This window comes from Podarcis vaucheri, assembly GCF_965113315.1.
Source record: "Podarcis vaucheri genome assembly, chromosome: 12".
Lineage (NCBI taxonomy): Eukaryota > Metazoa > Chordata > Lepidosauria > Squamata > Lacertidae > Podarcis > Podarcis vaucheri.
In genome coordinates, this window is record NC_138750.1 from 59498946 (window position 1) to 59514666 (window position 15721).

At 47.4% G+C, this 15721-nt stretch overlaps 1 protein-coding gene and 1 long non-coding RNA gene across 3 annotated transcripts in view; one reads left to right on the forward strand and one right to left on the reverse strand.

Annotated features, from left to right (window-relative positions):
• The window catches only part of LOC309515147, a 454911-nt gene that overhangs the window by 233508 nt on the left and 205682 nt on the right, over positions 1 to 15721 (forward strand). The window lies entirely within an intron of this gene.
• The window catches only part of ALS2CL (ALS2 C-terminal like), an 83489-nt gene that overhangs the window by 2168 nt on the left and 65600 nt on the right, over positions 1 to 15721 (reverse strand). For both annotated transcript variants that reach the window (XM_082192217.1, XM_082192216.1), the window contains exons 19-25: positions 14507 to 14664; positions 12485 to 12547; positions 10388 to 10561; positions 9172 to 9214; positions 6921 to 6982; positions 4379 to 4528; positions 297 to 393 (exon numbers count right to left, since the gene is read on the reverse strand). In XM_082192217.1, coding sequence (XP_082048343.1) covers positions 297 to 393; positions 4379 to 4528; positions 6921 to 6982; positions 9172 to 9214; positions 10388 to 10561; positions 12485 to 12547; positions 14507 to 14664 — 747 coding nt within the window. The remainder of the gene's footprint in view (positions 1 to 296; positions 394 to 4378; positions 4529 to 6920; positions 6983 to 9171; positions 9215 to 10387; positions 10562 to 12484; positions 12548 to 14506; positions 14665 to 15721) is intronic.

A 15721-nucleotide genomic window follows, 5' to 3' on the forward strand; every position in this document is an offset into this window, starting at 1 on the left:
ATGGTATACTTCTCTGAACACCTGCCTGCTTTCTGGGGTAGCTCAGTTGACAGAACAAGGGACTTAATCTGAAGGTCATGGGTTCGAGACCTAGAATCAGCAGAAATTGGACTAGATGACGTTTGTGCTCCCTTCCAACTATTCTATCATTCTAGCAATTATAAGAGAGGGCCATTGCATTTATGTTTCGCTAGTGAAAGCCCCTGGGTGGCCATTTTAGGAAATAATGTTATCAATTTTCCATCAATCTAATTCGACTGTTTTATCCACCGTCAGAGTCTAATTTTTGTCCTTACCTCGAGTGCTGTCAGCAGGAAGTCGTACATGCCTCCTTCATTTGTTGGGTCCATCAGATCTCTGATCAGGTGGATTTCTGCTCCTAAATGTTGTATACTGGTTTGTGGAGGGGAAGGCAAGATTATTCTGTTAGAACAGTGAAGTCTTATGACATCTTGAAGACTTCTTAAAGCTTTCATGGGCCAGAGTCCATTTTGTCAGATTATAAAGGCACCATCCTCATTTGTACATACTGTACAGTGGTATAGATGCGGCCAGAAAGTATTATTAGTTAGTGAGGTCAAAGCCAACCTCGCCCCCTAAAAACAACAACAAAAAGCAGACTGTTAATTAGTTTAATGTGCCAAGGATAAAATATCCCAGCAATGGTAACCTAATTAATACCTGCAAAAAAGGGTAAAGGGACCCCTGACCATTAGGTCCAGTCGTGGCTGACTCTGGGGTTGTGGCACTCATCTCGCTTTATTGGCTGAGGGAGCAGGCGTACAGCTTCTGGGTCATGTGGCCAGCATGACTAAGCTGCTTCTGGCGAACCAGAGCAGTGCACGGAAACGCCGTTTACCTTCCCGCCGGAGCGGTACCTATTTATCTACTTGCACTTTGACGTGCTTTCGAAATGCTAGGTTGGCAGGAGCAGGGACCAAGCAATGGGAGCTCACCCCGTCGCGGGGATTTGAACCACCGACCTTCTGATTGGCAAGTACTAGGCTCTGTGGTTTAACCCACAGCGCCATACCTGTAGTGGAGTTCAAACCCATAATCTTGGTTTAGGCCAGGATTAAACTTCTTGACAAGTTGCTACAATGGATGCTCGGGTTGCAAACGTGATCCGTGCGGGATGCACGTTTGCAACCCGCAGCGTTCGCAACCCACGTCTGCGCACACACGGGTTGCGATATGGCACTTCTGCGCCTGTGCAAAGTGCAATTTAGTGCTTCTGCGCATGCGCGACCACCGAAACCCAGACGTAACCTGCTCCAGTACTTCTGAGTTTCGGCGGTCCGCAACCCAAAAAAACGCAACCTGAAGCGGCTGTAACCCGAGGTGTGACTGTATTTGGTTAGGGTGATCAAAAGCACAAGGAATCTTGCATCTTTAATAGTTGCACAGAAGCCATAATTCTAGCAGGTATATATAGCTTGCATTAACAGCCTCTCTTGGTTGCGTGTTGTCACCATAAATTCAGGGGTATAACACTTATGCCAGAGAAAACAGCTGCATTGAAGGGATTCTTGGTAAGGGTCTTTGTGTATACAGACTCTAGTCAGCAGGCCAAATCCTGAGCAACAGCTGTACTTGTGCGCCACTTGGATAGGTGGATGGGGCCACCTTCCTGTCAATCACTTGGTGTCACCATGACATCAGGTGACCCAAGTTCAAAAGAAACTTGAGCGCAGTCTAAGTTAGCTCTGAAGTTGTTGTTTTTCCTTTCTCTCGTTCTTCCTATGAATGTGCAGCTTCAAACTATGTTAGCACGTTTTGTAGCCTGACTTGAACTCAGTTCTCTGCGCTTTAAGCACATCTTGAAATCTGATCAACTGAAAGCCCACTTTCAGCAGGGACCGACTGCGCACTTGCAAGCTGGGAACTCACAAGCAGATCTCAGCGGGACTTGCCGTCAGCACTGGTTAGTCCTGAGATGGCATTCCCTGCTTTAAGCGAGAACCAGCTTCACTTGGCAGCTCTTGTAACCAATCCCAGAAGGGCTTGCATTTGCCGCCAAATTTAAAAGGTACCACATGCAAGCCCCACTTGCCAAGAAACAAATCAGGAAAATGCTTTGCGGGTACAAACCATACTTTTAAAGGAGCCTGCCCTCCAAATAATAATAATAATGGAAACTGTACTTTGTTAATAGTGTCGGATTAGTAGCTCTGAATGATAAGTTACAGTTCCCAGAGTTCTTGAGGGGAGGGCTGTGTTTTAACCATGATTATTGATTATTGTAGCTCGCTCTACGCAGGGCTGCCCTTGAAGCTGATCCAGGAACACCAGCGGGTGCAGAATAGAATCACAGAATCATAGAGTTGGAAGAGACCACAAGGGCCATCGAGTCCAACCCCCTGCCAAGCAGGAAACACCATCAGAGCACTCCTGACATATGGTTGTCAAGCCTCTGCTTAAAGACCTCCAAAGGAGGAGACTCCACCACACTCCTTGGCAGCAAATTCCACTGTCGAACAGCTCTTACTGTCAGGAAGTTCTTCCTAATGTTTAGGTGGAATCTTCTTTCTTGTAGTTTGGATCCATTGCTCCGTGTCCGCTTCTCTGGAGCAGCAGAAAACAACCTTTCTCCCTCCTCTATGTGACATCCTTTTATATATTTGAACATGGCTATCATATCACCCCTTAACCTCCTCTTCTCCAAGCTAAACATGCCCAGCTCCCTTAGCCGTTCCTCATAAGGCATCGTTTCCAGGCCTGTGACCATTTTGGTTGAATAATTATAATAACAACAATAATTTATCATTTATACCCCGCCCATCTGGCTGGGTTTCCCCAGCCACTCTGGGCGCCTTCCAACAAAATATTAAAATACAGTAATGCATCAAACATTAAAAGCTTCCTTAAACAGGGCTGCCTTCAGATGCCTTCTAAAAGTCTGGTAGTTGTTGTTCTCATTGACATCTGGTGGGAGGGTGTTCCAGTGTGGGTGCCACCACCGAGAAGGCCCTGTGCCTGGTTCCCTGTAACTTGGCTTCTCGCAAGGAAGGAACCGCCAGAAGGCCCTCAGCACTGAACAATGGGGGTGGAGACGCTCCTTCAGGTATACTGGACCGAGGCCGTTTAGGGCTTTGAAGGTCAGCACCAACACTTTGAATTGTGCTCAGAAACGTACTGGGAGCCAATGCAGGTCTTTCAAGACCGGTGATACGTGGTCTCGGCAACTGCTCCCAGTCCCCAGTCTGGCTGCAGCATTCTGGATTAATTGTAGTTTCCAGGTCACCTTCAAAGGTAGCCCCGCATAGAGCGCATTGCAGTAGTCCAAGTGGGAAATAACTAGAGCATGCACCACTCTGGCGAGACAGTCCACAGGCAGGTGGGGTCTCATCCTGCGTACCACATGGAGCTGGTAAACAGCTACCCTGGACACAGAACTGACCTGCGCTTCCATGGATAGCTGTGAATCCAAAATGACTCCCAGGCTGCGCACCTGGTCCTTCAGGGGCACAGTTGCCCCATTCAGGACCAGGGAGTCCCCCACACCTTCCCCCCTCCTGTCCCCCCAAAACAGTACTTCTGTCTTGTCAGGATTCAACCTCAATCTGTTAGCTGCCATTCATCCTCTTGAGCTACAGGGGAGGCAATTTCAAAAGTCTATATAAGAGCTTGCACACCAATGTTCTGGGTTCCTCCCTCCTGCGTTGGGGGCGAGGGGGGGTGAGCACCCTGTTGCAACAGATTAATAAATATCAGGCTTACTAGCTGCTTTGCTTCTCAGTGTTCTCTGGTTGGCCTCTGTTATTTTTCTCTTACCGATAGAGAACCTACAGTGGTGCCCCGCAAGACGAATGCCTTGCAAGACGGAAAACTCGCTAGACGAAATAGTTTTCCATTTTGGAGGTGCTTCGCAAAACGAATTTCCTATGGGCTTGCTTCGCAAGACGACAATGTCTTGCGAGTTCCTGCTGGTTTTTTTCCTTCCCCCCCCCTTTTTCTAAGCCGCTAAGCCGCTTATCAGCTGATCCGATAAGCCGCTAAAAGCCGCTAATAGCGCTAATCCGCTAATCCTTCAATGGGCTTGCTTCGCAAGACGAAAAAACCGCTAGACGAAGAGAATCACAGAACGGATTCTCTTCGTCTTGCGAGGCACCACTGTACATAAGGACTATACAGGCTCTTGGGTACCCCATAAGGGAAAAGGAACAGTTCTTTTCTTATAACACCCCCATCCCCAGCTGGGAAAAACCAGAAGAAATTTATGATGCTAAGCTCCAAAACAAACCAGCAACTAATTTGAAAATGGAACAGTTCCAGAGCTATTTACACTCCAGTCTGCAGACACGGAAATGGACCCTCCTGAGGGCCTGATCCGACCACATTGGAAAGGATGAGCAAGAAGGAGACCGGCTTCCCTTACCTTGCCCGCGTCACAACATACATCAGCAGTGGCAAGAGGTCATCCATTGGCAGGCTATATTCCTTCTCCAGCACCCGGTTCACTGTCTTCTCAATTTCCTCGTATGTCTTTTGGAGGATGTCCAGTTTTTCCCGCGGGTCAACAGTAGTGCTGCACAAAGGTGAAGACCTGGTGAGTATCAACGTAAGCCCTAAAACACTCAAACCAGAAAGCGTATGGGAAATCCTTGGGGAGGCGGCCGTAAGGATACTTCTGGTTCAGAAATGGAAATCGCAGGAGCTTCAAACACTGGAAGAATGGCGGGCTAAAGATGGTGGAATACGTAGAGTTAGCAAAGTTGATGGGGGAGATCCGGAATCAGAGTGACGAACTGTTTCAAAAGGACTGGAGCAAATTCATATTCTATATGAAAGAACATTGTAAACATCTGAAAACGTTTGTAGCTTTGAGTTGAAATGTTTTGTAATTAGAATATAAGGAACTGATTTACATTTAACAAGGGGAAATATAAGAATAAGAGAGAAGGTAAAACAGTGGTTATAGAAATGCTAAGAATAAAGCAAATATGTATGGAAGTCAGAAAGGGGGCGGGATATCGATGCTTGGACAGAGCCATGTTTAAGTTTATTGATTTATGTATGGAAATTGTGATAATGACAAAACTGAAAATGTAACAAAAATTATTATTAAAAAAAGAGGAAATCTTGGGGAGGCGAGTGTGGGCTTAGTCATCCTCGATTTGGATAGGGCCTACGATCAGGTGCCTTGGAAATCTTCACTTTCCTTTTGGTGAATGAACAAGTTGCTAGTCCCTATGGAGGAATGGGGAACTTTTGTCAACCCGCAGTCATGCTGGCCAGGCTGGAGGGCAATAGGGTTGGGGGCGGCTGAGCTAAGAGAATCAGACCAAAGTTCATGGCCCAACTCAGCTCATAGGTAAAGGTAAAGGTAAAGGGACCCCTGACCATTAGGTCCCGTCGTGGCCGACTCTGGGGTTGCGGCGCTCATCTCGCTTTACTGGCCGAGGGGGCCGGAGTACAGCTTCTGGGTCATGTGGCCAGCATGACTAAGCCACCTCTGGCGGATCAGAGCAGCGCACAGAAACGCTGTTTACCTTCCTGCCAGAGCGGTACCTATTTATCTACTTGCACTTTGACGTGCTTTCGAACTGCTAGGTTGGCAGGAACAGGGATCGAGCAATGGGAGCTCAGTCCGTCGCGGGGATTCGAACCGCCAACCTTCCGATCGGCAAGTCCTAGGCTCTGTGGTTTAACCCACAGTGCCACCTGCGTCCCAACTCAGCTCATAGGAAGTTACTATTTCTCAACCGAACCCACTTCACAGGGTTCTTGTGAGAATATGGAGGTGTGGAACCATGCAAACTGCCTCCAACACCATGGAAGGGGGAAAAAGAAAACAAATTGGTTAAAGCTGACCCAAAGTCCAGAGGTACCATTATTATCAATTTATGATGATGGGGTGGAAGGTTTGCAGGCTATGAAGGACCTGCTCACAAATTTATTGACAGCTGCACAAATTATGATAGCTATGAAGTGGAAGGGGCAAGCAGAATACAAAATGGAAGAATGGTATAAAGAGGTGTGAGATATAGCTGTTAACGATAAATTAACATGTGCCATTACAGTAAGACAGGGAATATGCAGGAGAAATTATTTTGAGGCGATACGGAGGGTGTTTGCAGAATGTGTGCTGTTAAAACGGAAAGGGGTCAAACCATCGCAAGAGGTGTTGAAATTTTGGGGGGTTGGATAGTTGCAATGGAATGGTCTCGGTGGTGGGGCGCACATTTTTATTCTTATTCATTTATGATTATTACTTCGTCAGAGAAAGAAAGAAAATGTCAAGAAAAAGAAAGAGGAAAAAAGAAACAATTTTTTTGCTGTTAAATCGGCTCCTCCCTGAAAGAGGGCACGTGTTGCGGTGAGACCTGGCAACCTAACCCTGTGTTGTGGGTGGGTACGTTTGGATAGCCACAACACCCAATTGGTAGGTCCCTTGATGCAGGGTTCAATCAGGCCAATGGGACGCAGGCTAAACGGATCAAGGGACCTATATATACCTATGCATGTGACCCAGAGCTTCCTCTTTTGGCGTGTGCATTCGGAACACCCGCCCACCTCTCCCTCTATTTAGGGCTTGCGCGCTTGACCTTGCTATGGCGTCGTGTGTCGTCTCTCGTTGGGGCAGGCGCATGGCAGGAATTCCCCACTTGGCTGATTGGCATGCCTGAGTCCAGGGGAGCATTTGGGTGGTGGAGATAGCCTGTTCCTGACTTTCCACTTATCCAGGTGTTCACCCTTGGCTGACCTATGGGTCAGCGCTACCTGCCACGGTGCAGGGAGCTAGTCGAACCAGAGCCTATGCAACCAGTCACTTGCTGAAATCAATAAAGTTGTGGCCTAAATTCTGCCAAAAACCAAACCAAAATTTGAGTCTTGTCTGAATTTATTTAAGGGGGAGGTTTAAAGGTCTAAACACGCAACTGTTTCTCCACTTAAAAAATTAATGGGTGGCAACTTACATCAGCTTCTGTAGACATTCAGTAGCAGAAAGAAAGCAGCGGTCTTTGACCAGTGATCGTCTCTAAAATACACACACACATATATAGAATTATTGTTCTTCCTATTTATTTATTATCCACTTGCACCTGGAACCTTGTGCTTGAAAAGCAGATGTTCTGCTCCAGAGCTGTGGTCCCTTCCCACGCTTGGAAGTAAGGAGACTTCCTTATGCTGAGCCCAGACTATTAGTCCATCTAGCTCAGTATTGCTTCAGACAGAATGTCTCCCTGCCCTGCCCAGAGATGCCATTGAGGACTGAGCTTGGGACCTTCTACGTCAGGCATAGGCAAACTCGGTCCTCCAGATGTTTTGGGACTACAACTCCCATGATCCCTAGCTAACAGGACCAGTGGTCAGGGATTTTTATTATTATTATTTTTTATTAAATATTTTCTTGTTTTACAGAAGTAATGTCTCTCATATTTTTTGCATGTAACATTTTTACAAATCCGTTTCATTTGTTGAGACATTGTTGTTGTTGTTTAGTCGTTTAGTCGTGTCCGACTCTTCGTGACCCCATGGACCAGAGCACGCCAGGCACTTCTGTCCTCCACTGCCTCCCGCAGTTTGGTCAAACTCATGCTAGTAGCTTCAAGAACACCATCCAACCATCTCGTCCTCTGTCATCCCCTTCTCCTTGTGCCCTCCATCTTTCCCAACATCAGGGTCTTTTCCAGGGAGTCTTCTCTTCTCATGAGGTGGCCAAAGTATTGGAGCCTCAGCTTCACGATCTGTCCTTCCAGTGAGCACTCAGGGCTGATTTCCTTAAGAATGGATAGGTTTGATCTTCTTGCAGTCCATGGGACTCTCAAGAGTCTCCTCCAGCACCAGAATTCAAAAGCATCAATTCTTCGGCGATCAGCCTTCTTTATGGTCCAGCTCTCACTTCCATACATCACTACTGGGAAAACCATGGCTTTTAGGGGGAGAAAAAAAGAGAAGGGGTGGAGGAAGGGAAGATGGGTGGGGGTGGGGTGGCGATGTTTCTGTTATGCTTAATGTATGTGGGGTTTGGTGTCAGCGTTGCTTGTGCTGTTCAATTGTGTTCCTTTGGTGGTGAGAGAGGTTGGGGTTGGCCTAGGGTGTGGTTGTTTGTTTGTGATTGGCTGTGGTGATCTTTGTTTTCGTGTGCGAGTGGGGTGGGTGGGTGTTTTGGATCAGGTTAGCCATATTGATTTGTTAGTGGATTATTGTCATTGTCTTGTTGGGCTGTGTATGTGATAAAGGGGAGTCATACCTGGGTAAAGGCGTCTTCTTCTGTTTGTCCCCGTGTCAGTTTCAGTTTATTGGTTACTTTTTCTAGTAGGGCTGTTTCCCATACTATTTGGTACCATTGGTCCATGCTTACTCCTGACAGGTCTCTCCAGTGTCTGGTTATGGTGTTTCTGGCTGCTGAAAGTAGGTGGGTTATGAGTTCTTCGTGGTGTAAATGGGCATTGTTGTCTTGGAAGATGTTTAGTAGGGCCAATTCTGGGGTGGTGTCTAATACTTGCTAAGTTATTTTACATATTTCTCATATGGCTGTTGTCCAGAACAGTACCAGTGGTCAGGGATGATGGGAGTTGTAGTCTCAAAACATCTGGAGGGCCGAGTTTGTCTGTGCCTGTACTACGTGCAAAAGATGTGCATTACTAGGTAATTGGAAAGCTCCTTTGTACCACCAGACCCTCTAAGTTATCTATATTAACTGGCTGCAGCTCAAGAAACTACCGAATTGAATTCCAAATATTGCTGAATTTGTCAATAACAGCAACAACAGCAGCAGCAACCAGGGCTTTTTTCTAAAACAAATGTTTAGGGGTACTCTCATTTTCCTACTCATATTGAAAAACTGCCCATCAATGAAGCCAAACGTAGAGTCACAAAATGTTTAGGGGTATGCGTCCCCCTGTGTCCCCCCAGAAAACAGCACTGATGATGATGATAATAATAACAACAACAACAACAACAACAATAATAAATTTATTACTTATACCCCATCCATCTGGCTGGGTTTGCTGTTTTAGGGGTTGTTTGACAACAGAATTGACCCAGGTTCCTTCTCCCTACTAGGCAGCTCCTCCATTGAGCCACACCTGTGCTACTCAAATGAGTTTTACACGAGGGATCTGTTTCTATATTTTTTCAAGGCATCCTCTCGCTGTCACCTGCAATGGTCCAATCCCACCTTACTGCGTACATGAACCAGAAGAGAACTGAGGGTGGACTTACCTGGTTACTTGTGAGCGTCAGATCTTTGAGGGGCCACAAATATCTGAAACGAGAAGAGGCCGGGGTCAAAGGGCGGAAGAGGGATCTGCGTCTGGAGCAGCAAGGGTTGCTTGTGGGCTTCCCAAAGGCATTGTGGGAAACAGGATAAGAACAAAACACAAGCCTTTTGGTATGAGCCAATGGCCAAACTAGTCCAGAATCCTGTTTTCACAGTGGCCAGCTAGATGCCTTGTGGGAAACCCTGAGCATAAGAGCTCCTCTCTCGCAGTCTCCAACAACTGGGACTCAAAAGCAATGCTGATCCCAGGAACAGATGCAGATTCTTCAACATCAACTTTGTTGGACTGGTCATGTTGTGCAGATGACTGACGATCGTCTTCCAAAGCAACTACTCTATTCCCAACTTAAAAATGGAAAGTGTAATGCTGGTGGTCAACAAAAGAGGTTTAAAGACTGTCTCAAGGCAAATTTCAACACCAACAATTGGGAAACACTGGCCTGCGAGCGCTCCAACTGAATAATAACACAGTAGTACCTTGGTTCTCAAACGCCTTGGTACTCAAACAACTTGGAACCCAAACGCTGCAAACCCAGAAGTATGTGTTCCAGTTTGCAAACCTTTCAGAAGCCAAACGTGCTCCGTTTTGAGTGTTGCGCTTCCGATGTGAATGTGACACTGAGGTCTGTCTGTTTTTGCTATTTACAGTATTTTGCGTTTTCATTTGTGCGGCTCTTTTTTTTTTAAAAAAAAAAATGTGACTGTGTGGAACCCAGCTCAGCTACTGATGGATTGATTGGGTGACTGCAGCACATTGTGTATTGCTTTCATTTTATGGATCCATGGTCTCGTTAGATAGTAGAATTCATGTTAAATTGCTGTTTTAGGGTTTGCTTTTAAAAGTCTGGAATGGATTAATCCCTTTTGCATTACTTTCTATGGGAAAGCGCGCCTTGGTTTGGTTTTGGAACGCTTTGGTTTTGGAACGGACTTCTGGAACGGATTAAGTTTGAGAACCAAGGTGCCACTGTAATAAATAATAATAATAATAATAATAATAATAATAATAATAATAATTTTATTATGGGTGTGGACAATACTGTGCTAGACTGACTGACCAAGGATATGACGGGAAAGGGCTTTAGCTCAATGGTAGAACATCTGCTTTGCATATAGAAAAGGAGGGAGAGAATTTCTACAGCATCCACAACCACTCACTTTTGGACCTCCAGGAATTCAAGCAGCTTAACATCAGGAAACAGGCTCAGATCCACAATCCCTTGGCAATACAGGTCATCCTCTTTCTGGTGGTAAAGCATGTACAGCATCGAGAGTTCTGGGTAGAAACACGGCAGGATGAGGGGCAGCACGAGGGCCGGTCCGTTGAGGTCGCTGTGGCGGAGGAAGCGGAAAGGGGAGTTTGTACAAAGGGCTGCAATCCAGATTGTGGCAGCTAGACTGGTGACTGGGAGCGGCTGCTGAGACCACATAACAGCGGTCTTGAAAGACCTACATTGGCTCCCAGTACATTTCTGAGCACAATTCAAAGTGTCAGTGCTGACCTTGAAAGCCCTAAATGGCCTCAGCCCAGTAGACCTGAAGGAGCGTCTCCACCTCCATCATTCAGCCCGGACACTGAGGTCCTGCGCCGAAGGCCTTCTGGCGGTTCCCTCATTGCGAGAAGCCAAGTTACAGGGAACCAGGCAGAGGGCCTTCTCGGTAGTGGCACCTGCCCTGTGGAACGCCCTCCCACCAGATGTCAAACTACCAAACTTTTAGAAGACATCTGAAGGCAGTCCTCATTAGGGAAGCTTTTAATGTTTAACAGACTATTGTATTTTAACACTCTGTTGAAAGCTGCCCAGAGTGGCAGGGGAAACCCAGCCAGATGGGTGGGGTATAAGTAAAAAATTATTATTATTATTATTATTATTATTATTCACAGAGGACCTTGCTTTTCGCAAACCGGCCTTGGGAAACAGAGCAGCGTAAAAAGGATCTTTTTTTAAAAAAAAATGCAGAATGTTTATTTTGTAAAATTTAGACACTGCTTGATTGAAAATGAAACCTCAAATCGGATTAATGCATTCTAATCAAGTAGCTGGGTCAGAATGGAGCCAACTGTTGAGGGTAGGTTAATGGGAGAGGGTCTTTTCTTGTAGGATCATAGGGGCAGGGACCTGTTTTTGATCAGAATCCCCTGTTGCGCAGCACACCGTGGGCTTTGATGGAGCTCTAGAAGGAAAATAAAGTAGAATCTAAAAAGGTAAAGGACCCCTGACAGTTAAGTCCAGTCGCGAATGACTCTGGGGTTGCGGAGCTCATCGCGCTTTACAGGCCGAGGGTGCAGACGTTTGTCCGCAGACAGTTTTTCCAAGTCATGTGGCCAGCATGACTAAGCCGCTTCTGACAAACCAGAGCAGCGTACGGAAACGCCGTTTACCTCCCCGCCACAGCGGTACCTGCTTATCTACTTGCACTTTAACGTGTTTTCGAACTGCTAGGTGGGCAGGAGCAGGAACCGAGCAACGGGAGCTCACCCTGTCGCGGGGATTCGAACCGCCAACCTTCCGATCAGCAAGCCCAAGAGGCTCAGTGGTTTAGATTACAACGCCACCCGCGTCCCCAAAGAAGAATCTAATTGCAAATCAATAAATAAATGGCAATGCACTTTAAAATAGGACTAGGATGTAACCCGGGACGCGGGTGGCGCTGTGGGCTAAAGCCTCAGCGCCTAGGGCTTGCCGATCGAAAGGTCGGCGGTTCGAATCCCCGCGGCGGGGTGCGCTCCCGCTGCTCGGTCCCAGCGCCTGCCAACCTAGCAGTTCGAAAGCACCCTCGGGTGCAAGTAGATAAATAGGTACCGCTTACCAGCGGGAAGGTAAACGGCGTTCCGTGTGCGGCTCTGGCTTGCCAGAGCAGCGTTGTCACGCTGGCCACGTGACCCGGAAGTGTCTCCGGACAGCGCTGGCCCCCGGCCTCTAGATGTGAGATGGGCGCACAAACCCCAGAGTCTGTCAAGACTGGCCCGTTCGGGCAGGGGTACCTTTACCTTTACCTTTAGGATGTAACCCACAATGCTGATAATTAATTGGGAGGGCAGGGGCTATGCCCATATTATGAGGGTTGTGGGTCAATGGTAGGGCATCCTCAATGGCATCTCCAAGTAGGGCTGCGGACGTCCTCCGTCTGAAAAACCTGGCGAGCTGCTGCCAGCCAGTGTCGACAATACTGAACTAGCTGGACCAAGGATCTGACTCAGTGCGAAGCAGCTTCCTGCATTCAAAAAGCAAGAAAACCATCCCGTGCCACTACCTCTCCTCCATGTCTCCGGCAGACGGTTGACCTTTGACCTCCAATGCAAGACGCAGCAAGCCCCTGAATGGCAAAAACAGCAAATAAAAGGAAATTAAAGGTAAAAGGACCCCTGACCGTTAGGTCCAGTCGTGGATGACTCTGGGGTTGCGGCGCTCATATCACTTTATTGGCCAAGGGAGCTGGCGTACAGCTTCCGGGTCATGTGGCCAGCATGACTAAACCGCTTCTGGCAAACCAGAGCAGCGCACGGAAACGCCATTTACCTTCCCGCCGGAGTGGTACCTATTTATCTACTTGCACTTTGACGTGCTTTTGAGCTGCTAGGTGGGCGGGAGCAGGGACCGAGCAACGGGAGCTCACTCCGTCACGGGGATTCGAACCGCTGACCTTCTGATCGGCAAGCCCTAGGCTCTGTGGTTTAATCCACAGCGCCACCCGCGTCCCTAAGGGAAATTAGGGCCACTTAAAATCAGTGGGTGCTCACAAGCTAGACAGGATCGCTTAACTCAAATGGTTCTAACGAATCTATCGGCTAGCTTCTTGCTATGTACAAGGGAATGTGCTTCACTACTAGCTCACTAGGGTGAGCGAGGAAGGATAATATTTACCGTATTTTTCGTCCTATATTCCCCGCCCTGGCTGCCACCCCAAGCCTTGCGCTCACCTGCCCGAAGCACGGGGCACCCTCCGGAGGGCTCCCCATGCTTCGGGCGACAGGCTGCCGCCCCAAGCCTCGCGCACCCGGTGGGACCTCCTGCCGGGCGCGCAAGGCTTGCGGACACTCGCGGGGGCTGCAGGCTGCTGTCTGCAAGCGTTGTGAGCCTGTGGGAACTCCCACCGGGCTTGCAAGGCTTGCGGATAGCTTCCTGAAGCCTGGAGAGTGAGAGGGGTCGGTGCGCACCGATGCCTCTCGCTCTCCAGGCTTCAGCGAAAGCCTGCATTCGCCCCATAGGACGCACCCAGATTTCCCCTTCATTTTTGGAGGAAGTGCGTCCTATAGGGCGAAAAATACGGTAATCAATATATCCTCTCCTACTATCCTCAACATTCCCACAATTAGATACCCCCTGATCATCGTGAAAAACTTTAAAGACTGGTCTGGTTTGCACCCAAGAATATTGGGAATTGCAGTTCACCAGCCAGGCTCTCCCAAGAGTGCTCAATTTCATACTGCCACCCAAGACTCAGCACCCATTGGCTACTGAGGATGCTCATTGGATTTGCTTCCTGTGAATTATTCTATTAAAGACTTCTTGTGCTTCTGCGAAACCCCAGGATTCCAATTCTTCCCTCTTCTTTCTGGACCCTGCTTCTATCCTCACTAAACACCAGCATTGGCAGTGATAGGAACCATTATCACTCCATCTAAACGGCAGCCATGTTCCAGGGGCCCATAGTTTACATATCTGCATGTACAGAAGCCCTGGGGGGGGTTGGATTTCACTAGCACACCCTTCAAATGAATCCCCTGGCAAAATTTGCCACAAGCTCAGCTCCTGCTCCGTGACTGCAGTCATGGGATTGTTGTCTTTCACATGATGGTGTATGTTTTCATTCCACAGAGTGGGAAGTGACGGAGACAGGATGTTTGTGTTACGGTGTTCCGTGAAGTGGGACTATTGTCCTTTGTTCTTTTTCTCTTTGTTGTCTGATGCTAGAGAGAGAGGGAGCCATGTTACAGTGCTCCGTGTGTGTTTATATGTAAATAAAGTAGATTAGACAAAATGCTGAGTTGCTGAGGTCTGTCACACAAGCTGTGAAGACTCTGCGGATCCCTAAGTGTGCCAATGTCTGTTGGCATCGGTCGCTGTGATGTTCGGGCTGAAGAAAGCTTTTGAAGCTCCCGAACGATCGACCAGGAGGGAGAGAACATGCCAGTTGGGCATGTGTCTCTGCCAGGGTCCTACTCAAGTGTAGGATGAGCTCCTGACAAAGGTCACCTGCAAGGTGGATCCTCTTTGAGTTTCTCGGAGCAAAAACGACCATCCCAGAGGGGCGCCGCAGTGTGCAGATACGTACTGGTAGAATTCCCAAATCTTCTTTGCGTAATGCTTGACCTCCTCTTGCGCCATGCTGAGAAGATGCTTGTTTGCTCCGATTCCAGAGTAGCTGGCTTGGAACGCCAACGTCAGAGCCTTCAGGAATTTCCCCAGCGGGTGCAGAGAAGATTGCAGCGCCTGCGAAAGTGACGAGAAAACATAGCCTCTTCAGACTGAAGGCAAGACTCAGCTATTGGGAATTGATTTACAGTGGTACCTCTAGTTGCGAACGGGATCCGTTCCAGAGCCCCGTTCGCAACATGAGCAGAATGCAACCCGCATCTGCACGACTGCGGGTCGTGATTTGCCGCTTCTGCGCATGCGCGTAACGTCATCTTGAGCATCTGCGCATGCGCGAGCGGCGAAACCCGGAAGTAACCCTTTCCAGTACTTCTGGGTCGCCGCGGGATGCAACCTGAGAAGACGTAACCTGAACCAAACGTAACAAGAGGTATGACTGTACAATGAAATGAAAAACTTGTTTAAGACAACGTTTGTTAAAAAAAAAACCCAGAAGCCTTTTTGTTAGGTATTACAGGACAGGACTTGCCAAAAATATGGAAGAAGTTTTTCATGCACGCTACAACAGCGGCTAGGATCTTTCTAGCCCAAAAATGGAAAGATGAAAAGACACGAAAGAAGAGTGGCAAGCAAAACGTATGGAATATACCAAAATGGAGAAGCTTATTGGTAAACTTACAGATAAGGAAAACAGAGACTTTAAGAAAGATTGGGAACCGTTTATGTTGTACATAGAAAAATATTGTAAAGAAGTGGACTCACTAGTAGGGTTTGAGCAAACACAATTAAGAAAACAAGTGTGAAAGTTAAGGAGCGATAACTGGGAAAATAAAGTGTAAGAGGTCATTTGGAAAGATTTGGTATAAAAATGGTAAGAATATAAGAACATTTAGTTAAAAGATTTCAGAATTAAGGTAAAATAAAATAAGCAGAAGAAGCAAATATTTAAAGAACCAGAAGAGGAAGTTGAGAGAGGTCAAGGGTGTGGGTGGGTGGGGGATATTAAGATTAATATATATCTTCTTGTGTTGATGATGATTATGTTGAATATAGAATTGTAAAACCAATTAAAAAAAGAAAGATTCAAGGCTAGGTTGGCAGGAGCTGGGACCGAACAAGGGGAGCTGACCCCGTCGCGGGGACTTGAACCGCCGACCTTCCAATCGGTTTAGAC